Source organism: Nyctereutes procyonoides, unplaced genomic scaffold (genome assembly GCF_905146905.1).
Source record: "Nyctereutes procyonoides isolate TBG_1078 unplaced genomic scaffold, NYPRO_anot_genome, whole genome shotgun sequence".
Lineage (NCBI taxonomy): Eukaryota > Metazoa > Chordata > Mammalia > Carnivora > Canidae > Nyctereutes > Nyctereutes procyonoides.
This window is the reverse complement of record NW_026575126.1, coordinates 34501080-34528642: the sequence shown is the minus strand read 5'-3', so window position 1 is coordinate 34528642 and position 27563 is coordinate 34501080. Positions and strand designations below refer to the sequence as shown.

The 27563-nt window shown below is 36.2% G+C and overlaps 1 protein-coding gene across 1 annotated transcript in view; it reads left to right on the top strand.

The window, feature by feature from the left end:
- LOC129519808 (calcium-binding mitochondrial carrier protein SCaMC-1-like) overlaps positions 1–26527 on the top strand; it is a 50511-nt gene extending 23984 nt beyond the window's left edge. The window contains exons 6-10 of the mRNA XM_055340645.1: positions 1343–1487; positions 4227–4334; positions 11723–11890; positions 17375–17516; positions 26352–26527. Coding sequence (XP_055196620.1) covers positions 1343–1487; positions 4227–4334; positions 11723–11890; positions 17375–17516; positions 26352–26527 — 739 coding nt within the window. The remainder of the gene's footprint in view (positions 1–1342; positions 1488–4226; positions 4335–11722; positions 11891–17374; positions 17517–26351) is intronic.
- Positions 26528–27563: the final 1036 nt, after the last annotated feature.

The window sequence follows — 27563 nt, the reverse complement described above, 5'->3', positions numbered from 1 at the left end:
GGTCCCTGGGGCATGTACCTCTTCAAAGTAGAGCCCACCTTGGACTCCTTGGAGTCAGAGTGACTGGTGGTGTAGGTGGTGGGTATACACAAGGGCTTAGCTTAGTGCTTGTGAATCAGCCAGTGCAGAATTATTTCCTTATTTTATATATTGGCTATTAGGCCTCCTAATACAGATTTATTGTACAATTAAAGCAAATATACTTATTATTGTGACTGTATAATACAGTTATCATTTTGAGTTTAAATGTCTGTCTCTCCTCAATAGAGAGTTGGCAGTTGTCTTCTAACTGCAAGTGACTTGGTGATTATCCTCATTCTGGTTCTTCTTTTTCAAAATTAAAAAAAAAATTTAGTCAGTCCCCCCTGCCCCTTCCTTTCTTCTTCATATATGTATTGCAGGAATCCTGCTGATTCCCTACACATTTATTAAATATTCACTATTATACTGCAAGGGCTGCCTGCCCAGTCCCCTAAAAACAAAGACCCCCTTATTATTTTTTAACACTTTTATTTATTAAGTAACTTCTACCCCCAGCATGGGTCTTGAACTCACAACCCTGAGATCAAGGGTCTTATGCTCCACTGACTGAGCCAGCCAGGTGCCTCTAAATTCCTCTTTAACACCTCTTATTTGAAGACCACTTTTGCATCTTCTTTTACTAAACTATATTTGTTGAATTTGTCTTTTTTTTTCTTCTGTTATTTTTACTCACATACCAAATTGCATTGTTCTAGGCTTAATCTTTCTTATGCTATATGCAATATATTCAATGTACAGGACATACTCTCTGTTGTTCTCTGAAGGCTAAATTGAGTATTTGTCTTCCAGTGTATGCCTTGGAGAAAGTTCTCAGGTCTTTTGGCCGCAAAATTAGTCAGATTCTATTCTTCCTCTGATCACACTGACCTTACTGATCACACTTGTTAAAGGCTTCATAGCCCCTTCTTAGCAATAAATTCTCTGAGTTTCGGTGGTTTAACTTCTCAGGAATGTTATTTCTCTGATTCTTCTGATTCAATCTTTTCATGATGGAAGAGCCATTTGTCCATCCCCTTGAGGAACAGGAAACAAAGCAATCATGTCTATGGCATGTTTATCTGTGTTCCATGTGTAAAGTATCCCCCTTCATAAGCTATAGTGCAAGGATCGAAGTAAACCTGCTTCCAAAGCTGTCTAATCACCAGAACAGCTGCTGCTTCCCCAATAGGAGAGACTTTCAATAGCTGGGGAATCTTAACTCTTTCCTGCCCACATGAAAATTACAATATACAGTTTTCAAAGTTCTTCAAATCATATTGTCCATTTTCAGAATCCCTCCTTTCCTTTTCAAGGCTCAGAGTTTAGAAGCAAAGAATGTGAAGATAATAAACCATTTCATAGAGATGGTCAAAGAGGGTGGAGTCATTTCTCTGTGGAGAGGAAATGGTGTGCATGTTCTCAGGATTGCTCCTGAAACAGCTGTTAAGGTCTGGTCATATGAACAGGTAAAGCTATAACTATGACATTTATTAACAAGGAAAAGTTATTCAATTTTATTTTTGAAAAATTGACTTCATATTATTATAAAACAAAGGCAAACAGTTGTTTGTATATATTAAAAGATTATTTTAATTTATATTATTTTATTTTATATATTTTTTTAGATTATATTTATTTATTTGAGAGAGAGAAAGCATGATTGGGAGAGGGGCAGAGAGAGAGAGAGAGAGAAAGAATCTTTGGCACATTGAGCACAGAACCTGATGTGGGGCTCTATCCCATGACCCCAAGATCATGACTTGAGCCAAAACCAAGAGTCAGATGCTTGACTGACTGAGCCACCCAGGTACCCTGTTATTATTATTTTAAAATTATAATGCTGTTATTTTAATGTTTTTTTTTAAGATTTTATTTATTTATTCATGAGAGACAGAGAGAGAGAGAAAGGCAGAGACAAAGGCAGAGGGAGAAGCAGGCTCCATGCAGGGAGCCTGACGTGGGACTCGATCCCAGGTCTCCAGGATCACACCCTGTGCTGAAAGCAGCACTAAACTGCTGAGCCACCTGGGCTGCCCTTTAATGCTGTTTTTAAAACAAATTTCTTCTTTTAATATTCCGTCAATAGAAGCTAGTTTAGGTAATTGGTTTGGGCTTCTACATGGAAACTTAACAGTAGTATATTAAGTTCACTGACTTCCAACAGAAATATGGTTGAATTGAGGGAGAACAAATGAAGCAATGGACAGCGGCAGGCTTTAGAGACCACAGACTTGTGTTTGCCCCATTCTAACTGTGTGGACTTGGATAAGTTCCCATAACATCTCTGAACTTCATTTGGCTCATCTGTAAAATGTAGAAACTACAATATCTACTCTGCAAATAGCTTGGCACATCATAAGCATCCAAGAAACAGTGGTCCCAAGCACTACATAAAGCATAATACAGGGTACTGTGGGAAAGTTCTACAGAGGAATTCAAACTAGGTTGGGGGGCTAGGGATGGCCTCCTCAAGGAGGTAACATTTAGGCTGAAACCCAAAGGGTAAGTGAAAAATTTCCAATTGAAAGACAGAGAAAAGAATATTTCACACAGGGGGAACGACATGTTTAAAGCCCTGGAGGCAAAAGAGCAAGGTGTGTTTGAGGTGTTAAAAGAAGCCCCCTAAGACTAGTGTGGTGATTGTGGTTGAAGATGAGATTGAAGAGGCAGACAGGCAAAGGAAGAGAGGCAAAAGTATATGCAGGGAGTCTGGTTGAGACAATATGCAGTAACCCAGGTGAGAGGTGAGAGTGATGTCAGTCAGTGGGGAGAGACAAGTGGACAGATTCCACAGATATTTAAGAAGTAGGTAAGATTTTGTTATAATTGTTTGTGGAGTGTAAGAGAGAGAGGGATGTCACAGATGATACTGAAATTTCTAGTTTGTTCAACTGGGGCCATTTATTACAATGGGGACACTTGGGCAGGACTGCCACATCACAAATCCCCGGGGGAACCATTCACGGTCTACTTTTTTAGTAAATAACATTTGCCCTTTAGGAAGATCACACGATTTTGGAGTAGGGGGCACCCGGTGTGTATATTTAGTTTTGAGCATGTGAAGCTTGAGGTGTCCATATCAGCTAGGAATCTTTAAAAGGTCATAAATAATAGAAAGTGTGACCCAAGCTGGTACATATAATAAATCGAATTTATTTTCTCACATTTAGAAATAGGGTAGACTTCCAATGAAGTTTTATCTCTCAGCTTAACAGTGTTACCAAAGACTCCTTCCCACCCCCATCTCTTCTCTCTGACTTCCACTGAGTTCTTTATTTTAAGACTCTTTTTGGAATTGAAAGATGACTGCCAGAGGCTTTCAGGGGTTCATGTTTCTTTGTGAGTAGTGGGAAGACATCTGACTCTCCTTGTAGTTCTCTCAGAAGAACAAGGAAGCTTCTTTTGGGAGGTCTTCCTGAAACATTTCTTTGGGTCTCACTGGTCCAGGTTGTGTCATTTATCAGTCCTTGAACTACTCAATATCAAGTAATGGGATGTACTGACTGGCTTGGAACAACAAGCTAATATACGGACCAAAGTAAAAATCAAGGAAATACTCTACTGAAATCCATTCCTTAAGGAAAATTTTATTATCATTATGCAGTAATAATGACTGTTTCCTCAGTTGCTATGTGGCAAGCATGTTACATGTGTGCATTATTGTGTTTAATATTCACAAGAATCCTACAAAGTAGGGACTGCAGATATAATGGTGACTGGTTTGGACAAGGCATTTAACTTCATTTTCCAGATGAAAAAACTGAGTTATAGAGAATAATTTGTCCTGGATTACTCAGTAAGTGACCTAGCCAAGATCAAGTCCTAGGTTTGTTTGTGGTATTATGTTGCTTCATGACATCACAAATTAAATAAAGTTCCACTAGAATTTACTGCATAGGATGCTCGCTTGTTTCTATCTCAGTGGTTTGCATTCCATTATATGAATTCCTTATCATAATCAACACTTATTGGATGTCTGCTAGATACCAGATTTTATTCTAGACAAAGACATACAAGCTGAAGTCTGTACTGTTAAGGTAGGAGCCTCCTATTTAAAGGGCATGACTATATATACGTCCTTGGTAATGTGCATTATGGTTTTTAATTATGGAGTAAATGCCCACGTATTCATTGATACTAAATAAATTTGTATGCCCTCTTGGACTTCTGAGTATTAACATACCTTTGAACTCTTATTAATACAGTACAAGAGGTTTCTTTCTTCTGAAAGAACCAAATTAGAAACTTTTGAGCAATTTGCTTCTGCTTCTTTGGCTGGTGCTACTGCACAATCTTTTATTTACCCCTTGGAGGTAAGTGTGGTTGAAAGAAGGTGATTTAATTGCTAACTTTAATGAAAATTATGGCTATTTTTTTCAAATGAACCACAATCCTCTTACAATTAGTAGTAATGACATTGAGTAGGGAAAACTTATTGCCAGGGCAATATCACCAGAGCTGTGATGTTTTGTTTTTGTTTTTTTTAAAGTTTCTTTTTTTTTTTTTAAGATTTTATTTATTTATTTATTCATGAGAGACAGAGAGAGAGAGAGAGAGAGAGGCAGAGACACAGGCAGAGGGAGAAGTAGGCCCCATGCAGGGAGCCTGATGTGGGACTTGATCCTGGGTCTCCAGGATCAGGCCCTGGGCTGAAGGCGGTGCTAAACCGCTGAGCCACCGGGGCTGCCCCAGAGCTGTGATGTTTAAGCTGATGTTTCTATTACTGTTCTTTTTTTGCATTTTCCCTTCCATCTGAACATGTTTCTTTAAAAACAAAAGATGAAAAAAAAACCAGTTGAGATTTTTGACTCTAATTGTACTGAATGAATTTGGGAAGAAATGGCAATTGTGATACTGAATCTTTTTGTTCAGGGAGGAGGTATCTCTCTCTATTTAGATCTTCTGTTATATTCTTTGATAAAGTTTATAATTTTCTTATAGAGGTCTTACACATTATGAGGCTTTTATATTACTAGATACTTTGTGATATTTGTTGCCATTAATGTATTCCATTACATTTTGCTAATATTTATTGCTAGTATACATGAAAACTCTTGGATTTTCACTTCTGTCCAATGACTCTACATTACTCTTATTAATTCTAATAATCTGGAAGCTTTTAAGATTTTCTCTTAATCATTATTCTTCTGAAATTGCACCCATGACTTGTACAGATTTGGATTCTTTTCTTTGTATTAGTTCATTTTGTTTTTTTCCAGTGAAAAAGTTGGCATTTTTGTGGTCCTGGAAAATTTTTTACTATTAAATTTTGGATGATATTTTTTCTTTTTTTATCCTGCAACTTTATGAATTCATTTATCAGTTCGAGTAGTTTTTTAGTGGTGTCGTTAGGGTTTTCTGTATATAGTATCATGTCATCCGCAAATAGTGAAGGTTTTACTTCTTCCTTACTGCTTTGGATGACTTTTACTTCCTTTTCTTATCTGATTGCTTGGTTAGGACTTCCAATACTATGTTGAATAAAAGTGATGATAGTGGATATCCTTATGTTGTTCTTGATCTTAGGGGAAAAGCCCTCAGTTTTTCCATAATTGAGTATAATTTTAGTGAAAATTTTCATAGATGGCCTTTGTTATTTTGAGATATATTCCTTGTAAACCGACTTCGTTGAGGGTTTTTATCATAAATGGATGTTGTACTTTGTCAAATGCTTTGTTTGTGTCTATTGAAATGATCATACAGTTATTTTTATCCTTTCTCTTGATGTGATGTATCACATTGATTTACAAGTATCAAACCATGCTTGCACCCCCAGAATAAATTCCACTTGATCACAGTGAATGATTTTTTATGTATTGTTGGATTCAGTTTGCTAATATTTGGTTGAGGATTTTGCATCTATGTTCATCAGAGATGTTGGCCTGTAGTTTTCTTTTTTGTCGTGTCTTTGTCTTGTTTTGGTAACAGGGTAATGTAGGCCTCACAGAATTAATTTGGAAGCTTTCTTTCCTCTTTAATATTTGGAATAGTTTGAGAAGATTAGATGTTAATTCTTTTTTAAATGTTTGGTAGCATTCACTTCTGAAGCCATATGGTCCTAGACTTTGTTTGTTGGGATTTTTTGATTACTGATTCAGTTTCATTGCTGGTAATGGGTCTGTTCAATTTTTTATTTCTTCCTGATTTAGTTTTGGGAGGTTATACGTTTCTAGGAATTTATCTATTTCTTCTAGGTTGTCTAGTTTATTGGCATATAATTGCTCATAATATTCTCTTATAGTTACATTTCTGTGGTATTGGTTGTTATTTCTCCTCTTTCATTTCTGATATTTTTATTTGAGCTCTCTCTCCATTTTCTTTTTTTATGAGTCTGGCTAAGGGTTTATAATTTCTCTGCAAGAACCAACTTCTGGTTTTATTGACCTGTTCCATTATTTCTTTAGTTTCTAATTTGTCTATTTCTGTCCTAATCTTTATTATTTCCTTCCTACTATTGTTTTTAGGTTTTGTTTGTTACTCCTTTTCTAACTCCTGTAGGTATAAGGTTAGGTTGTTTATTTAATACTTTTCTTGCTCGTTGAGGTAGGCCTGTAAATGTATAAAATTCCTTCTTTTTAAAAAAAGATTGTATTTATTTATTTGTCAGAGAGAGACACATCACAAGGGGGGGGGGTTGGGGGGAGTGGCAGGCAGAGGGAGAAGCAGGCTCCCCACTCAGCAAGGAGCCTGACACTGGACTTAACCCAGGATCCTGGGATCATGGCCTGAGCTGAAGGCAAAAGCCTAACTGACTGAGCCATTTATTCATGAGAGCCACACAGGCACCCCTAAAATTTCCTCTTCGCACAGCTTTTGCTGTATCCCTAGAATTTTGGATCATTTTTTTTTTCATTTTGGTTTGTCTCCATGTATTTTTGGTTTCCTCCTTGATTTCTCTGGTTGATCCATTCATTGTTTAATAGCATATTGTTTAACCTCCATGTATTTATATTCTTTCCAGATTTTTTCTTGTGGTTGACTTCTAGTTTCATAGTGCTATGGTAGGAAAAGATATAGGGTATGTCTTTGATCTTTTTGAATTTGTTGAGCCTTGTTTTGGGCCTAATCTATTTTGGAGAATGCTTCATGTGCACTTGAAAAGAATGTGTATTCCATTGTTCTAGGATGGAATGTTCTGAATATCTGTTAGATCCATCTGGTCCAATGTGTCATTCAACCCCACTGTTTTCACGTTAATTTTCTGTTTGGATGACCTATCCATTGATGTAAGTGGGGTGCTAAAGTCCCCTATATTATTGTATTACTATTGATTAGCTCCTTTATGTTTGTTAATAGCTGCTTCATGTATTTGGTTGCTCCCATGTTGGGTGCATAAATATATACAATTGTGATGTCTTCTTGTAGGATTATTTCCCTGCATGGTGTCTTTCTTTGTCTCTTGTTACAGTCTTTGTTTTAATGTTTATTTTGTCCAATATAAATACTGCTATCCTGGGTTTCTTCTCACTTCCATTTTCATGATAAATGTTTTTCCATCCCTTCTCTTTCAATCTGCATGTGTCTTTAGGTCTGAATTGTAATCAGCATATAGACGAGTCTTGCTTTCTTATTCCATAACCCTGTGTTCTTTTGACTGGAGCATTTAGTCCATTTACATTCAAAGTAATTATTGATAGATGAGAACTTAATGTCATTTTGTTACTTGTTTTATGATTGTTTTTGTAGTTCTCTGTTTTTTTCTTCTCTTGCTCTCTTGTCTCATGATTTTGTTTGGTTTCTTTAGTGATATATTTGGATTTGTTTCTCTATTTTTTTACTTCTTTATTTCCAGTTTTTGATTAGTGGTTAGGTTTGTGTATAACATCTTCTGCATATAGCAGTCTATATTAAGATGATGGTCCCTTAAGTTTAAGCCCTTTCTGTACTCCTCTCCCCCCATATTTTAGGTATATGGTGTCATACTTTACACCCTTTTTTTTATGTGAATCCCTTGACTGATTTTTTTTAAAGATTTTTTTTTATTTATTCATGAGAGACACAGAGAGAGAAAGAAGCAGAGACACAGGCAGAGGGAGAAGCAGAGTTCATGCAGGGAGCCCCATGCGAGACTCGATCCCAGAACCCCAGGATCATGCCCTGAGCCCAAGGCAGATGCTTAACCGCTGAGCCAGGTGTCCCTTCCCTTGACTGATTTTTATAGATATACTTACTTTTACTACTTTTGTCTGTCCTGCCTTTTGTACTCCTGCTTATGGTCTTTCCTTTCCAGTCAGGGTCCCCTTTAACATTTCTCATAAGACTGATTTAGTGGTGATGAATTTCTTTAACCTTTGTCTGGGAAACTCTTAATGTCTCCTTTTATTCTGAACAATAGCTTTGCTAGATTAAGTATTCTTTTGATTTTTTTGGATTGAGTATTCTTAGCTGCAGGTTTTGTCTTTTAGCATTTTGAATATATAATACTACCCCCTTCTCGCCCACAAAGTTTTTGCTGAAAAATCAGCTGATAGTCTTATGGGGCTTCTCTTGTATATGACTGTTTTTTTTCTCTTGCCGTTTTTAAAATTCTCTTTTTAATTTTAATTACTATGTGCCTTGGTGTGGACCTCCTCTGGTTGATTTTGCTGGATCTCTCTGTGCTTCCTGATCTGGATTTGTTTCCTTCCTCAGATTCAGGAAGTTTTCAGCCTTTATTTCATCAAGTAAATTTTCTGACCCCCATTTTTTTTCTTTTTCTGGGATCCTTATAATGTGAATGTTATTATGCTTGATGGTATTGCTAAACTCCCTTAGTCTACTTTCATTTTTTATTGTTATTTTTCTCTGTTCTTTTCAGTTTGACTGATTTCTATTACTTTGTCCTTCAGGTTGCTGATCTCTTCTTCTTCCTTTTATCTACTATTTATCCCACCTAGTGTATTTTTAATTTCATATATTAAGTTCTTCATCTCTGTTTTTTTTAAATGTTTTCTATCTCTTTGTTAATAGTCTCACTGAGGTCTTCTACTCTTTTCTTAAGTCCAATGAATATCTTTATGATCATTTCTTTAATGTCTTTTTTTTTTTAAAGATTTTATTTATTTATTCATGAGAGACAGAGAAAGAGAAAGGCAGAGACATAGGCAGTAGAGTGAGCCCTATGTGGGACTCGGTCCCAGGGTCCTGAAATCATGACCTGAGCCAAGGCAGATGCTCAACCACTGAGCCACCCAGGTGCCCCTCTTTAAGGTCTTTTTTTAAAATTATTTTTAAAAGATTTATTTATTTATTCATTCAGAGAAAGCGAGAGAGGCAGAGACACAGGCAGAGGGAGAAGCAGGCCCCGTGCAGGAAGCCCGATGTGGGACTCGATCCCGGGTCTCCAGGATCACACCCCAGGCTGCAGGCGGCACTAAACCGCTGCGCCACCGGGGCTGCGCCACCGGGGCTGCCCCTCTTTAAGGTCTTTATCAGGCCTATTATCTCCATTTCATATAGCTCTCTTGCTGTGATTTTTGTCTCATTCTTTCATTTGGGACGTATTCTTGTCTCCTCATTTTGACTTACTGTCTGTGTCTATTTCTGTATGTTAAGAAATTCAGCTATGTCTCCTGCTCTTGAAAGTAGTGGCCTTCAATAAGATGGCCACTATGAAGATGTCCTACAATATCCTGTAGTGCAATGTCCCCTGTTCCCCAGAACCTGGTGCTTCAGAGCTATCTTCCCTGTGTATTACATTTTCTCTGCTGTTATGGCTGAGCAACTTTTTTCTTCAGTCTGGTCATCTGCAATGGCTCTCTTTGCCTGTTGTGAGCAGGGTTTGGTCCCTGTTTTGTTATTGGGCCAGTCCAGGGCCACCTTGGTCTTAAGTTGAGTCAGTCAAGGTGTTTCCCAGAGATGCAGCAATACTGAACTGCTGCTTCACTCCCTGTGTTGTCCTCTGTGAAGCTTTTGTTGGTGGGCAGGGCCTGCAGTCAGACCAGATGTCTGCCCCCGGCCTACTGCTGTGGCCATAATTGGTCCCATATGTGTGGCTATCTTCCCCTCTCCGCAGGATATAGGTCACTTTGGAGTGCTGCTGGCTTCTATTGGGGCTGTGGGCTGCCAGGCTTATGGCACTGCATTGGATGGGCTTGGATCAAGGGACAATTGGAGCGGGCAAGTCCACAGAAGAATATGGTGCTGAGGTCTATGGTTCCAGCAAGGTCTGAGCAGGCCCACTGTGGGAGGCGACCTGCAGCCTCAGGAGACTGAGGCAGGCCTGGTTGTGGGGGCAGGTAACGCAGGAGTCCATGGGAGTGAGATGCACAGTGTTAGCAAGGTTTGCACAGGTCGGCGTGGTAGGGGCCTGGGGCTGAGGCCCGCCTCCAGGGGGTGTGTCTGCAGGATGACGCCGGGGCGGGGCACCCGCGAGCAAGTCCACACTCCGTAGTGTTGGCGCTGTGTTGGTTTCTGCCTGTGTCTGCGTCTAAATAGGGGGTAATGGGGGGAAATGGTGTCTACCAGCATCTTTGATCCTGAAGAAGTCTTGCAACATTCCCTGCCCCTCTAGCACATAATCTGATTTAGTAAACAAATTTCCCTCCCATATGCCCCAGGCGGTTTTTCAAACTGCGGGTTCTGTGCTGTATCTCCTTGGGGTTGTCTGCGGTGTTGTCTCTCTAAGGGCGGAGACGCAGCTTCCTGTGGCTCTCTGGGATCACCTTTTTTTTTTTTTTTTAAGATTTATTTATTTATTCATTCAGAGAGAGTGAGAGAGAGAGGCAGAGACACAGGCAGAGGGAGAAGCAGGCTCCATGCAGGAAGCCTGATGTGGGACTCAATCCGGGGTCTCCAGGATCACACCCCGGGCTGCAGGCGGCGCTAAACCGCTGCGCCACCAGGGCTACCCTCTCCGGGATCTCCTAAACCGAGCCCGCTGCCCTGCTGATTGTAAGAACTACAAAATTTGACCCCTCTGATTTTCAAAGCCAAATATGGGAATTTGTCTTCTTGTGTGGGATGCCTATGCCTGGGATGCTTTCCCTCTACTGCCCACCTTGCCCCCTGGCCCTTGAACAGTCTCTTGATGTCTCTTCTCTCCACTTACTTGTGGAGAGTCTGTTCTGCTGGTCTTCTGGTGTTTTCTGAGTTATTTACACTGATGTGGGTGTTTTCCAGTTTTATTTGTGGGACAAGGTGAGCTTAAGATCCTCCTGCTCCTCCGTCTCCCCTGGAGGTCTCCCTCCTTCTATAACTCTTATTTGATAGATATTGCAATTCCTGATGATACCATCTAAAATTCTGTTGATCTTTTCTTATACTTTCCTTGTGTACGTATATATATATGTGTGTGTGTGTGTAGCTGTTTGTGAAATCCTAATATAGGTTTCTTAGGACACTAAATTTGGGGGTGAGGGGTTGTGAGAGCTTCTTTTTTTATTTTGGGTTCCTTATCTAAGTTACAGTATAATAGCTGCAGGTATGATCTTATAATTTGGACAAAAAGAAAACATAGCTGAATTCACTCTATCTTTCTATGAAGTTAAATTAAGAAATTTAGTAAAAGCACTTAAACACTGCATTTGTAAAATATTCCTATGGAAAACTAAAATATTCCAGGAAACAGTAGGAAAATATATACATATACTGTCATTAAAAATATAATATAACCTAAGATTCTTTTCTTTTTTAATTCCATAATAATGGGTCAATTTATGGTAATGCTCTGGGTTAGATAACTGATCAATGACCTTACAATATTATCTTATTTCACATTCAGGTTTTAAAAACTAATTTGGCCGTGAGTAGAACTGGGCAGTACTCTGGGATTTTGGATTGTGCCAGGAAGATTTGGAAATTTGAAACGGTTACAGGCTTTTACAAAGGCTATGTCCCTAGTCTTCTGGCTGTCATACCATATGTAGGCATAGATTTTACTATTTATGAGGTGAGTTTGTTTTCATGATGGACTTAAAAACAGGTTTATTGGGATCCCTGGGTGGCGCCTGCCTTTGGCCCAGGGCGCGATCCTGGAGACCCGGGATCGAATCCCACGTCGGGCTCCCGGTGCATGGAGCCTGCTTCTCCCTCTGCCTGTGTGTCTGCCTCTCTCTCTCTCTCTCTCTCTCTCTCTCTGTGACTATCATAAATAAAAAATAAAAAAAACAGATTTATTCGTTCTGAAATTATAGTACAACTTAAAAAATTTTTATCAAATTATAAATTTAAGGCAGAGTTATTAGAAACACAACTTTTACAGTTTGTTTTGCTGGCTCCTCTTCTTCAGGATTACATAGTAGTTTTCTCTGAGTGTTGATCTCAACCTCCCCTCTTCTCTCCCTGCACACTACCCACTGTCCTTTGATGATTCCATCTATTGCTGGGTTTCAAGATAGCTGGTATACCACTTACTTGCAGATCTGTTTTTTAACCTCTCTTCTGACCTCTAGACTACCAAGGAGATTGCATGACATTATTTTGCTTTTTTTTGCTTTCTGGCATCAGAAGTCTGATTTGTCTCTGTCAGACTTCAGGGAGAAACACAGCACCTCCAGTGGAGTCTGGATTCCCTTACAACAAACCCCAGGCCCCTGTGCCTGGCAGGAGCATCTTTATAAGGGAAGTTCTGACTGCCCAACTTGGGAGCAGCCAAATATGTAAACCTATTACTAACAAATTTAAAATGCATTGATAATAATACAATAATAGTAGGGGCCATTCACACCTCATCACAGCAGTGAACAGATTACCTAAGCAGAAAATCAATAAGGAAACAATGGCTTTGAATGACACACTGGGCCACGTGGATTTCACAGACATATTCAGAGCATTTCGTCCTAAAGCAGCAGAATACACATTCTTTTTGAGTGCATGTGGAACATTCTCCAGAACAGATCACACACTGGCTCACAAATCAAGCCTCAATGAGTACAAAAAGACTAAGGTCATACCATGCATATTTTCAGACCACAACGCCATGAAACTTGAAGTCAACCACAAGAGCAAATTTGGAAAGACCACAAATACATGGAAGTTAAAGGACATTCTACTAAAGAATGAATCGGTTAACCAGAAAATTAAAGAAGAAATAAAAAATACATGAAAGCAAATGAAAAGAAAATAGGACAGTCCAAACCTTTGGGATGCAGCAAAGGCAGTCAAAAGATAGAAATATATAGCAATATAGGCCTTCCTCAAAAAGCAAGAAAAGTCTCAAATATATAACCTAGCCTTACAACTAAAGGAGCCAAAAAAAGAATAGGAAATAAAGCTGAAAACCAGCAGAAGAAGGGAAATAATTAAGATTGGAGCAGAAATAAATGATATAGAAATTAAAAAAAAAAACAACAGTAAAACAGATCAACTAAAGGAGGGGCTGGTTCTTTGAAAGAATTAACCAAATTGATAAATCCCTAGCCAGACTTATCAAAAAAGTGAAGAGAAAGGACACAAATAAATCAAATCACAAATGAAAGAGGAGAGATCACAACCAACACCACAGAAATACAAACAATTAGAATATTATGAGTAATATGCCAACAAATTGGGCAGTCTGGAAGAAATGGATAATTCCTAGAAATATATAAACTGCTGAAATTGAAACAGGAATAGACAATTTGAACAGACTCATAGCCAGCAAAGAAATGAAATCACTAATCAAAAATCTCCCAACAAACCAGTCGAGGGCCAATGGTTTCCCAGGGGAATTCTACCAAACATCTGAAGAATGAGTACCTATTCTTCTGAAGCTGTTCCAAAAAAATAGAAATGGAAGGGAAATTTCCAAACTCATTCTATGAGGCCAGCATTACCTTGATTCTGAAACCAAAGACCCCATTAAAAAGGAGAATTATAGACCAATATCCTTGATGAACATGTATGAAAAAATTCTCAACAAGATAATTGAATCCAACAGTATATTAAAAGGATTATCCACTATGATCAAGTGGGATTTATTCCTGGGCTACAGGAGTGGTTCAACATCTGCAAATCATCAATGTGATGCACTACATTAATAAAAAAAGCATAAGAACCATGTGATCCTCTCAGTAGATGCAGAAAAAGCATTTGACAAAATACAGCATCCTTTCTTGATAAAAACCCTCAAAGTAGGGATAGAAGTAACATACCTCAACATCATAAAGGCCATACAAAAGGTCCACAGCTAATATCATTCTCAATAGGAAAAACTGACAGCTTTTTCCCTAAAGTCAAAAACACAGGGATGTCCACTCTCACCACTTGTTCCACATTGTACTGGAAGTCCATTGTACTGGAAGCAATCAGACAACAAAAAGGAATAAAAGGTATCCAAATCCATAAGGAAAAAGACAAAATTTCACTCTTTGCAGATGACATGATACTCTATGTAGAAAACCCAAAAGACTCCACTAGAAAGTTGCTAGAACTGATATATGAATTCAGCAAAGTTGTAGGATATAAAATCGATGTACAGAAATTTGTTGCATTTCTATATACAAATAATGAAGCAGCAGAAAGAGAAATCAAGGAATGAGTCCCATTTATAATTACACCAAAAACCATAAGATACCTAGGAATAAACCTAACTAAAGAGGTAAAAGATCTGTAAGGTGAAAACCATTGAACACTTATGAAAGAAGCTGAGGAAGACACAAAGAAATGGAAAAACATTTCATGCTGGAGGTTCCTCGAGTTAAAAATAGAACCCTATGACCCAGCAATTGCACTAGTAGGTATGTATCCACTGGGTAAAAAAATGCTGATTTGAAGGGGCACATGCACCCCAAAGGTTTAAAGCAGCACTATCAACAATAGCCAAATTATGGAAAGAGCCCAAATAGCCATTGACAGATCAATGGATAAAGAAGATGTGGTATAGGGGAGCCTGGGTGCTTCAGTTGGTTAAACATCAGCCTTCAGCTCAAGTCATGATGTCAGGGTCCTGGGATTGACTCCCATGTTGGGCTCCCTGCTCAGTGGGAAGCCTGCTTCTCCATTTCCTTCTGCCCCTCCCCCCTCTTGTGCTCTTTCCTTCTCTTTCAAATAATAAATAAAATATTTTTAAAAAGAAGATGTGATATATATATATATATATATATATATATATATATCACACAAATATATACAATGGAATATTACTCAGTGACCAAAAAGAATGAAATCTTGCCATCAGCAACAATGTGGATGGAACTAGGGTGTAGTATGCTAAGCAAAGGAAATCCATCAGAGAAAAACAAATGCCATATGATTTCACTCATATTTGAAATTTAAGAAACAAAACATGAACATAGGTGAAGGGAAGAAAAAAATAAAATAGGATAAAAACAAAGAGGGAGGCAAACCATAAAAGATTCTTAACTATAGAGAGCAAAATGGGAGTTGCTGGAGGGGAGGTGAATGGGGGGACAGGATAAAAGGGTGATGGGCATTAAGGAGGGCAATTACTGGGATGAGCACTGGGGGTATATGTAAGTGATGAATCACTAAATTCTACTCCTGAAAGTATTACTACACTGTATGTTAACTAACATGAATTTAAATAAAAAATATAAATACAATTAATTAACTACAGCTTTAAAAAAAAGTAGGAGGAGAATGTAAGTTTTTGGGGGGCTACGTATGAGAAATAATGACTTTTTTTCTAGGTTAATATTGTCCAGTTTCACTTTGGTCATTCTCTATAGCTGATTCTGATAGACCATCAGGCATGAACTTTCTTACCCAAATCCCTCTCTATTTGGTAATTCCTGGGACCTTCCACCCCCAGCAAACTTTTTAATTCTCATCAGCGGTTAGGATAGCAATTAGAATTGCGGACTTGGACTGCTTGAGTTCTAATTCTGGCTCCACGGTTTTCTTAACCTATCTGGGCCTGGATTCTCTCACCTTAAAAATGAGGATTTATTCAGTAAACAAATAATGATTGAGTTGCATGTACGAGGCTCTGTTCTAGGTGCACCAAACAAGAGAGACAGAAAGTCCTGTCACTGGGGATCTCAACATTCTTCAACTGGGAGACAGACAATAAATTATTTAAACATATAATGCCTTAGTGATAAGGGTTATAGAGAAAAACAGAACAGGAAAGCAGAATAGGTAGAGTTAGGGACTGAAATTTTCAATATCGTGGTCTGGGAAGGTCCTCCTGAGAAGGTGAATTTTGAGCAAAGAACAGAAGAAATGGAGAGGGTGAGCCATGTATAAATCTACAGAGAGAACAGGGTGGGAGTGTGCCTGTGTAGCTGCAGTGGAGGAAACCGAGGGTTAGTAGGAGGTGAGTTCAGAGAATGAGATTTAGCAGAGCCTTGCAGGCCGTGGAAAGTACTTGGCACCCTTGTTGAATCAGTTGGCCATCATGAAAGAGTTTATTTCTGGACTCCTGAATTTTACTTCATTGATCTGTATGTCTATGCTTATGTATCACACTGGCTTGGTTGGTGGAGGTCTGTAGTAAGTTTTAAAATCAGAAAGTGTAAATTATTTAACCTTGTTCTTTCCTAAGCATTGCTTTGGCTATGCTGGATCTCTTACATTTTCATATGAATTTTAAGATCAGCTAGTGTCGGAAGTTCTAGGACAATGGAGAATGTAGTTGTTCACTTGAAAGAATGATGCTGATAATGTTGGGAGAGTAAATGGTCAAGGAAAATACGGTATCATTTCAGTGAAAAACCATGGATCCACTTAAGATTTTATGATCATGAATTTAAAATGAGACCAATCAGCATGGGTGTGTGTTTTCTCAGTCATGTTTAGCTATATTCTAAACTATTTTCATAGCATATGAAATCACCATTTACTCTTGTCACTCTTATTCTCTTATGAGAGTTTTCCAAAGGCTATATGGTTTGTGATGACATCAGTGCTCTTATGGCTATTTAATATGTTTCTTGTGTTTATAATTTTTCTGTTTTAATATCTAACACAATAGATAATATTGATAGATATAACCCATAGAAACAAAAACTTTTTGGTGCTCTCAACAACTTTTAAGAGTATAGAGGAGTCCTGAAACAAAAATATTGCTGTTAAAGGGATATTGTGCAGTTTGACACAATAAACCTCCCTAAAGATTAGGTGATCAGGGCTCTCATAGTTGAGTGGATAGTGAGTTCCCATCACTAAGGTTCTCTGATCTCTGGTTTGTTTGTACACCTCTGAGTAATTCTAGTTGCTAGGATGGCACTTAGGAAAAGAGGTAATATTTAGATAATTTGAGCCCTGGAAATATTGGGGGTAAGGCTTTACTAACTATAACTGAATTACACTAAAAATTGGCAGCTCAAAAATGTCCTATAGATCTTATTACTTTGTCATGGATGACTGCATTTTATATTCTTTTCTATAATGTAGGAGTCTATGCCTATTGTGAGAAAAGATATTAGCATTTTATTATTTTGGTTCTTCTTTAATAGTTGTTAAAGCATATTATTACTTTGTTCTCTGTCAGCTTTTGAAGACTCATTTACTAAACACTGATACAGAAGGCCCTGGGTTGCTGACTTTGATTGGATATAATGCCTTCTCTAACTTTTGTGGTCAGTTTATCAGCTACCCCCTGCACCTAGTGAGAACTCGCATGCAGGTTCAAGGTGAGTTTTTGTGAGGAGGATGGCAGTGTAAAAAGCTCTATGTGATTTAGGAACTTTTTTTTTTTTTTAACTTTCTGTTCTGAAGAATGTCTAAGAACCCTTCTCATTTCCATCATTCAGTGCTGCCTCTTTTAAAAAGACGAAATTAGGAAATTGTTCTTATATGAGTGGGAATGGTGCTATTTATTTACCACCTTGGGTGATACAATGAATGTTTTCACACTGGAGGGGTCCAGTCTTTTTGTGAACTAGAGTTCATAAGACTGTGATAATGAGGGATTCAAAATTTAGATACCTATCTAAATGACTGTTAAAAGTCTTTTGCAAGCTGAGATGCAGTGATTCTGTTTCACTTAAAAATAACTTAAAGTGGGCAGCCCAGGTGGCTCAGCGGTTTAGTGCCACCTTCAGTCCAGGGCGTGATCCTGGAGACCCGGAATCGAGTCCCACATCAGGCTCCCGCCATGGAGCCTGTTTCTCTCTCTGTCTGTGCCTCTGCCTCTCTCTCTCTCTCTCTCTCTGTGTGTGTCTCTCATGAATAAATAAAATCTTAAAAAAATAACTCAAAGTATTTGCTGATTATTAGGAAAAATTATCTATTGAACTCAGAAAAGAAAGATTATATATATGTACATATATTATATATAATTATATATATATTATACATATCATATATATCTCCATTATATATATATATATATTATATATATATCATATATATCTCCATAAAACTACCACCAATGTCAAGACATAGACATTTCCAGTGCTCCAGAAGGCTCCTTCATACCTTTCCCAATCAATAAACACCCTCACCCCAAGATAACTATTATTTTGACTTTAATCACCATTTATTAGTTTGCCTATTTTTTTTCTTTCTTTCTTTCTTTTTATTTATTTTTTCTTTAAAGAGAGTATGTGAGCAGGGAGGAGGGGCAGAGAGAGGGAGAGAGAAAATCTTAAGCAAGCTCAACACTCAGTGCAGTGCCCGAGGCATAGCGCAATCTCACTACCCTGAGTTCATGACCTGAACTGAAGTCGAGAGTTAGATACTGAGCCAACTGAGCTGCCCAGGTGCCCCTAGTTTGGCTATTCTTGAAAACTATGTACTGTTTTGGAAAGTCATCTTTGTTTATTGCATGTAATTATCTTCTTTGGTGTATAGTATTTCTTTACACAAATACCACACTTAATCCATTGCAATATTTTAAAATTTATTTTTTAAATTGAAGTATAGTATATTAGTTTCAGGTGCAACATAGTGATTTGACATTTATATGCATTATAAAATGCTCAGCACAATACTGTGGAAAATAAGCACTTATTTCTTTCTTATTTCACTCATATCTATATCAAGAAAAGAATTTTTGGATTATAGGGTAAATGCACATCTAGTTTTAGTAGATACTGCCAAATTGGTTTTCCAAAGTGTTTATTTCAGTTTGTACTATAATGACAATGTGTAAGAGTTCCAGTTGCTCTGCATCTTTGTTAACACTTGTTATTGTCAGTCTTTTAATTTAGACATTCTGATAATTGTGCAATAAAATTTCACTGTGGCTTTATATTTATCAATGACTAATAATATTGAACACTTTTAATGCTCATTTTAAATATTTTATTTATTTATTTTAGAAAGAGCAAGCATGAATGGGGGGAGGGGCAAAAGGAGAGGGAGAGAGAGAATCCCAAACCAACTGTGCTGAGCCCAAAGCCTAACACAGGGCTCAATCCCCCGACCCTGAGTTCATGACCAGAGCTGAAATCAAGAGTTGAGTGCTCAACCGACTGAGCCACCCAGGCAATTTTTTTCCTTTTGATTTGATATGTACACAGCCATGGCTTCTGTGAATAGGAAAAAGTTTCTTCCTTTCCAGCTTTATACTTTTTACCTCCTTTTCTTGCTTCATATCACTCATTAGGAGCTTCTGTACAATGCTATAATGATAATGGTAAGAGTAGACATCTTTATCTCATTCCTACTCCGAAGAAAACTGTTCCAATATTTTACCATTGAGTATGATGTTGTAGGTTTTTGGAATATACTCTTTGTGTGACTAAGGGAGTTCTCCTCTATTCCTAGTTTGTGCAAAGTGTTTAAAAAAATCATGAATAGGTGTTGAATTTTATTAAATGCTTTTTCTGCCTCAAAATAATACTACTATTTTCTCCTTTTTTTTTTTCTGTGAGTGAATGATTTTCAAGTGTTAAAACAACTTTGAAATCATGGAATAAGTTTCACTTGGTCATGTTGCATTACCATTTTGTATAATGTTGGATTTGCTTGATAATATTCTGAATAGGATTTTTATATTATATTCATGAGAATTTTGTTGCTTGTAATGTTCCTTCCTGTAATGTTTCTGTCAAGTTTTTGTATTAATGTTACATTTGCTCCATAAAGATAGTTCGAAAATGTTCCCTCTTTTTCTAGTCTTCGGATGAATTTGTGTATAGCTAGAATTTTTTTTTCCTTAAATATTCGGGAGAACTCACCAGTGAAGCTAATTTTGCCTGGATATTTTTTATGGAAGGTGTTTTTTTTCCCCTGTTCTATATTTTAATAACAGTTTCCAGTTCTTTAAAAGGTATGGATTGTTCAGGTTTCCTATTATTCCATCAATTTTGAGGTATTGTGCTTTTTAAAGAATCTATCCATTTCATCTAAATTGTTTAAGCCTAATAGCATAACATCATTAATAGTGTCCTTTTAATATGCCTTTAATAATGACTGTAGGTTTTACAGTGAAGTCCCCTTTTTATTTTCTGATATTAGCAATTTGTTATTTTTGTTTTTCTTAATCAGTTTATTTGGGGTTTATCGTTTTTATTCATCTTTTGGTTTTGTTGATTTTCCTATATTGTACATTCGTGTTCTGTTTCATTGCTTTATGTTCTTATTTTTGTTATTTTTACCCTCTTTTTTTGCTTGTTTTTTTGTTTAGTTTCTTAGGTTCAAAGTTTAAGATCTGGGGTTGCCAAACTATGCCTCACAGGCCAAATCTTACCCACCACCCACGTGTGTAAGTAACATGTAATTGGAACACAGGCTATTTATTTATGTACTATCTACAGCTATTTTCATGCTGCAATGGTAGACTTGAGTAGTTGCTAGAGACCATGTGGCCCACAAAGCTTAAAATATTTACTATCCGGCCTATTACAGCAAAAGTTTGCTGACTCCTGTTTAATATAATTGATTTAAAATATTTTTCTTTTTTGATATACCAATTCCAATTTCTGAATATTTCTCTAAGTACTGCTTTACTTATATTCCATAAACTGGTAATATTTGCATTATCATTCATTTCAAAATATCATCCAAATTTCTATTGTGATTTCTTTCTGACTCACTGGTTATTTAGAAATATATTGCTTAATTTACAAACATTTGGGGATTTTTCCAATGATCTTTCTGATATTGAACCTGTAGTCTAATTGCACTGCAAAAGAGAATATACTCTATAGGATTTCTATTCTTTGAAATTTATTGAGATCTGTCTTACTGGCCCAGATATGGTCAGTTTTGGTGAATGTTCACTGTATACTTGAAAAGAAAGAGGATTTTGAAGTTGTACTTAGTGTCTTATATATGTATTCTATAAAGTAAATTAGTGAAGTGTTAACCAAATGTTTTATATCCTTGCTGATTTTTTTAATCTGCTTTTTTCTATTAGTTACTGACAGAGGTGTGTTTAAATCTCTAACCCTGATGGTGGATTTATTTATTTAACTCTCTTTTAATTTAGTCTATTTTTCTTTCTATATTTGAAGCTATAGTATTATGTATATTAAAACAGTACTGATTTTTATTATGAAATGTGTCCTCTTTATTGCTGGTAATATTTGTTTTTGCTTTAAAAAGTCTACTTTGTCTGATATTAATGTAGTTACAGTAACTTTCTTTTGGTTAATATTTGCTTGGTATAATTTTTTAGAGAATCTTTTTACTTTCAATCTTTATATGTCCTTATATATAGTGTGTCCATTCTGAAAAGCACATAGTTAGATCTTTAAAAAAAATCCCATGTGATTATTTTGTCTTTTAATTAACATTTAGGACATTTATATTTTAAAGTAGTGTTACAGTTGCATTTAAGTGGAGACCATATATTAAAGTGCTACATCTTATTGCTTCCATTTTTCATTTTCTTTTATCTCTCTCTTTTTTTGGGTCTCCTTTTGAATTATGTATATTCATTATTTCAATATTTCTCATCTATTAGCTTGTTAGTTATATGTTCTTTTTCCTTTTGTTACCTTGGAGATTCCAATGTGAATCCTTTGTTAATTACAGACTAACCTTAAATTAGTATTTTTACCAATTTCTTTCTTTCTTCTTTCTTTTCTTCTTTCCTTCTTTCTGTTTTAAGATACTGTCTCCCCCCATACCCATGCTTTTTTAAGATTTTTCTTTCTGTCTTTGGTTTTCAGCACTTTGAATATGATGTGCCTAAAATGTGGTTTGCTTTCTGCTTTTCGTCTTCCTGTTTTTAAAATCTGTAGTGTGATGGCTTTTGTTAGTTTTTGGAAATTCTTAGCCAAAATTTCTTCAACTTTGCTCTATCCCATTGTCTCTCTCTTCTGACATTCCAGTTATATGTATGTTAGATCTTTTCTTCATGTCCTATTTACTGGTTATGTTCTTTTCTGTATTTTATATTCCTTTCTCCTCCCCCCTGCTTCAATCTGGATGTTTCTTTCTTACTGCACCAATCTTCTAGAGCTCACTAATCTTATGTTTTGCTTTGTCTAATTTGCTGTTGAACCCATACATTGATGTCTTAACTTTAGTATATTTTTGTTTGACTTTACATTTTATTCTTTTTAAAAAGATTTTATTTATTTATTTATTTATTTATTTATTTATTTATTTATTTGAGAGAGAGAGATAGAGAGCACAGGTGGTGGGATGGGGGAGAGAGAGGGGGAGAAGCAGACTCCTCACTGAGCAGAGAGCCTGATGATCATCAGGACCCTAGGATCATGATCTGAGTTGAAGGAGATGCTTAACTGACTGAGCCACCTAGGCGTCCCTACATTTTTATTCTTAAGAAAATAGATTCTAGGTGTCATGTGAAAGTCTCCATCTTTGTCTTTAATTTCTTAAACATATTAATAACAATTATTTTAAATTTAATTTATTAATACTTGTTTTCTTAATGTATATTTTTTTATTGGAGTTCGATTTGCCAACATAAAGTATAACACCCAGTGCTCATCCTGCCAAGTTCTCCCCTCAGTGCCTGTCACCCAGTCACCCCACCCCCTTGCCCACCTCCCCTTCCACTACCCCTTATTTGTTTCCCGGAGTTAGAGGAGTCTCTCATGTTTTGTCATCCTCTCTGATTTTTCCCTCTCAAACACTTATTTTTTTGTCTGCTTTTCTCTCTAGGTTTTCAGTTATTTGATCCTGTTTTTTATTTTATTTTTATCATGCCTCATTATTTTAGATTGAATAATGAGCATTTTGTGGGAAAAATTGTAAACTCTGGATGATGTTATTTTTCTCCAAATAGGGCTAACCTTTCTTCCTGTAGGTAGCTACAGTATAGGCAGACCAACTTAAATCTATTGAAGGTTGGTTTTAGATCTGTTAGGGATGTTTTATTTTAGCTCTGGCCTTTCCCCAAGGTACTTACTCGTAGAGTATGGCCCTCGCTGCTAGACATAACCTTTTGTGGGTTTTATCTGAAAGTCTAGAGTGGTTACCAAGGTGTCTCACTTCACCTTGTTGTGTCTGAACTTCACCTTCATGATCCAGCTAAAGTCTATCCCTAGATCTTTAGCCTTCCACCTGCTCTTTTCTGCTTGTTTTTGTGATATCTCTTTTGGTGCAGCGTTAGAGTTGGCAATACCTCAATGGAAAACTGCAGAGAGTCTTTTGGACTCATTTCATTAGTATTACCTCTATTTCAGATTTTGCTCAAGTATCTGGCACATTGGCATCCTTGAGTTCCAACTTTTGTCTTCAGTTCAGTAACACTCCTATTTTCTGGTTGGACCCTATTCTTTCATGCTGAAAATTGTCAAATGGCCTAAAGTTAAAAAAAAAATTAAACAAAACCAGAGTGAAATGTAGTGCTTATCTCTACACTTTTCTTCTCTCAGGGATCCTAGTCTTGTTTCCATTGATTACTCTCAAACAATGATTTCATGTATTTTATTCTTATTTTAATAGCTAATTTTATTTGTAGGGTGAGTCTGACAAACTACTCTGTTATAACTAGAATTGAAAATCCTCTTTTGTTCTTTTGACATCTCCGTATTTGTTTCTGAGCTCTTCTGTTTCTTTTCTTTTTTAAAAAATGATGTCCCATGGTCACTTGTACCTGCTCTCAAATCTGTAACCAACTGTATTTCCTTTTACTGCCTAGGGTAGTGATGTTTCAAAATCAGTATCTGAGTCCTGGGATCATCAGCTAATGTAGAAACTATTAAGTTAAAGGGATTTGGGGAATAGTATATTTACATGATGCCACAGTATCATCTATCAGAGTTATTGCTAATTGCAAAGAGGAAAACATGCCTTTACAATGGAGAGAAAGGGTGGTCATTATTGTAACCAGTCAACCAGCTTGGCAACCAGTATTGGCAACAGTAAAATAAAAAAACCTCTGACATAATGTGCCTCATGATGTAATGTAATATGAAGTGCATAGCATCTACTATGGAGTACTCTTGCCCAAAAAGTTTTACTCGCATATGGAAATGTTTTTGGACTTAAAAGAAATACAGGGGATCAAGGGATACATTAAATGATGCTATTAAGAATGAATCAGACAAATCTAGAATATAGTATATTCTATAAGACAACTGGCCTGGGCTATTCAAAAGCCATTGTTATAGAAAAAGTGGTGGTTGTGGGGGAATGACTGGTACTAGTCTTGATTAGGAAAGTGAAGAACTATAGCCAATGCAATGAGTGAATTTTGTTTAGATTTTAGTTTGGAAAAAAACAAACCCCGCTCTAAGTGACATTTTTGGGACAATTAGGAAAATTTTAATAAGGAGGTACTTGGTGAAATAGAGAATTATTTTTAATTTTCTCAGGCATAATTATGACTTGGGTTATGTAGATTAATGTCTTTGTGTTTAGAATATGTTGAAGTTTTTAGGGTTGCAAGTTTCATGGTGTTTGTAACTACTTTCAGAGTGCATACATTCACACACATTTATATATACATAGAGAGAGACAAAAATAAGTACAGCAAAATGTCAAAATTTGAAACTAGGTGGTGAGTATACAAATGTTCATTGTATTATTCTTTCTGTAGTTTATAGTTTTCACAATATGAAAGATGGAGTAAACCAATGGGGGGTGTAGGTTCAACATTAGAGAAAAAATAAGTATGTTCCATATTCTTTTACAAAATTATAGAAATTGATAGCAATGTTATTAGCATCTACTAAAAAATAAAAGGCCAAAATATGAATGTAGTAATAGAACATTCTCCAAGAAATTCCATGGTGAGTAAATATTTTCTAAAATTTCAAAATAATTTAATCTAGATTTCAAAGGAATTATTTTATCTTGGGTGGGGAAGTATGGAGGGAGGAAATGTTTAGATTAAAGCAAATAGCAGCAGACATTTTCAGTTCTTTACTGCTTTTTACTTAGTTATGTCAATTTTGGGAACATAGAATAATGATTAAGGAGAAAAATGCTAGCTAAAGAATTTGAGAATGTTGCCAGGTACTATGCAATATGCTAGGCATGTGGAATATGAGTAAGCAAAAACACATTGCTCATGGAATTGATGGTCTAGCAGGGAAGACAGTTATTAATTAAATATCGACACAAAGTACATAAACTGTGATGAGAACTACAAAGGAAAAGTGGAGTTCTCTAAATACTACTATGGGGCGGGAGTGCTGAGGCAGTTCTGGAAGACTATCTTGGGAAAGTATTGCTTGGACTGAGAACTAAAGGCTGAGATGGGGTTAAAAGCCAAAGGTTGGGGAGTGACTTTCAGGCAAAGGGAAAAGCATGTGCAACTAGCTTTAAGAGGGAGGAAGTTTGGGGACATTTGAGAAACTAACTGAAAAGTGGCCACTATGGCTGGAGTGCAGAAAACAAGGAAGTGGTACAAGTGAGGTGGGAGCAGGAAACAGAGGCTAGACCATACTGTATTTAAGTATAGTGGGGAATTACTGAAGTAAAAGAGTAACATAATCAGAGTTGCTTTATTAAAAGTTCTCTTTGGTTAAAGTATGGAGAAAAAAATGAAAGAGGTGATTATGGTAAATAAGGCAAAGCAAGAGATAATGGTAGATTGGAGAAAGGAGGCATGGCAGTGCACTTCTAGGTAAATGCATAGATTTGAGAGCTATTTAGAGAGTAAAACTGATGGGTAATGGTTTGGATATGTAAGATGAGGGAAACATTATAGATGGCCTTTCAATTTTCCTGTTTCCACACCTACATGAATGGTGGAGCCACTCCCTGAGAAAAGAAATAGTGAATGAGAAACATATTTGAGTTTTTTTCAGCATTTGAGTTGTTCTTAATATATAAGATGTTGAATAAAAGTACCTTTATATGTCTAGCTACTTCTAAAAATTATGTCCACAATAATTATAAGTAAATTTCACCACCAATGGACAGAATGTCTTCCTCAAGGAAAGAAAATTAAAAAGACATGAGCATCAAATAGTTCCATTAGTTTCCCTGATTATATAATTATGATGAACCACAGATGTTCCTTTGAAACTGCTTGTGAAAGAATTTATGTAATTATATATATTTTTTTCTGTCTTAACATGTGTTTTACCTTAGTGTTTGAAAATAGTAAATACCAAATTAATTAGGCTTTTTCCTTCCCTTTCATTTTCTAGGCATAATGAGAGGCCCACAGCTAAATATGATCAGCGTCTTTCGTCAAATTTATAAAAGCAGTGGAGTGATGAGGTTTTTCAGAGGCATGACTCCAAATTTCTTAAAGTTGCTTCCTTCAGTATGCATAAATTGTATGGTTTACGAATCAATAAAACCACTCTTGGAAATAGCATAGAAATGAAATCGTGAACTGCCATTTTATGTACATTTATTTATAAGCATAGAAATGTCTTGCCTTTCTTCTTAGCTTGCTAGAGGATTGCATGAATAGATGCTATATCCATCCTCCAAAAAGATAAACATACAAATCAGAATTAAATTCTGAATTTTAATTTTTTATAAGCCAGAATTATAGCTTATTAAGTTCTTTATGAATTAAAACTTTTAATATTCATAAAGTCTATTTAAGCTTCTCTAAAATTTAATGAATACCTACCAGAAATTTGCATTTAGATAGATTAAATTTATATTACCTAATTTATATTTTTATTTTATATTACCTAATATTACCTAATTATATTATTAACAATATATTTTTAAGTTAGAAAAATTGGAGTATTTTGGAATTTTTCAGCATTTTTTGTTTTCTATTTTAAAAACTTAACATTGTTTTGCATGCGTATTTTAAGTCCATTTGAAAACATTAAAAGAAAACGTATGCATTTAAAATTATAATTAAAAGGGAAACAGTGGTTTTCGAACCCCTTTTCTTTCTCTAAACTAAACAAAACAAAATAGTTTTGTCTTAAACAATTTCATGGCTCAGAATACCTCACTCTCCTACCGGTGCTGTTAATGGAATGCTGGTGGCTTATTGCTCGCTTCTTGGGCACTCTTATTTGTGGATGCAAACATTTTAAATTTACTTCTTAACATTGCTAAAAATTATAAGAAAATCACCAATGTGAACAAAGTAAATCAGAGAAATTGATAACTCTAGTTCTTAAATCTGTATTACAATAAGAGCTTCAAATGTTTTTATACTAATGAGTATATATATATATATATATATATATATATATATATATACATCTTTTATACTGTGCTTTTAAACTCCACTCTTTAAGAATAAAGAAAGGCTGACTAGACCTCTTCTTTGAAATCTTAAACTTATATGAAGGATAAATAGTATTCTTATTTGCCTTTAGAAGGTTGTTTTGTAGTTTGCCTCTATTTTTATTTTTTATTTATTTTTTTTCAAAGATTTTATT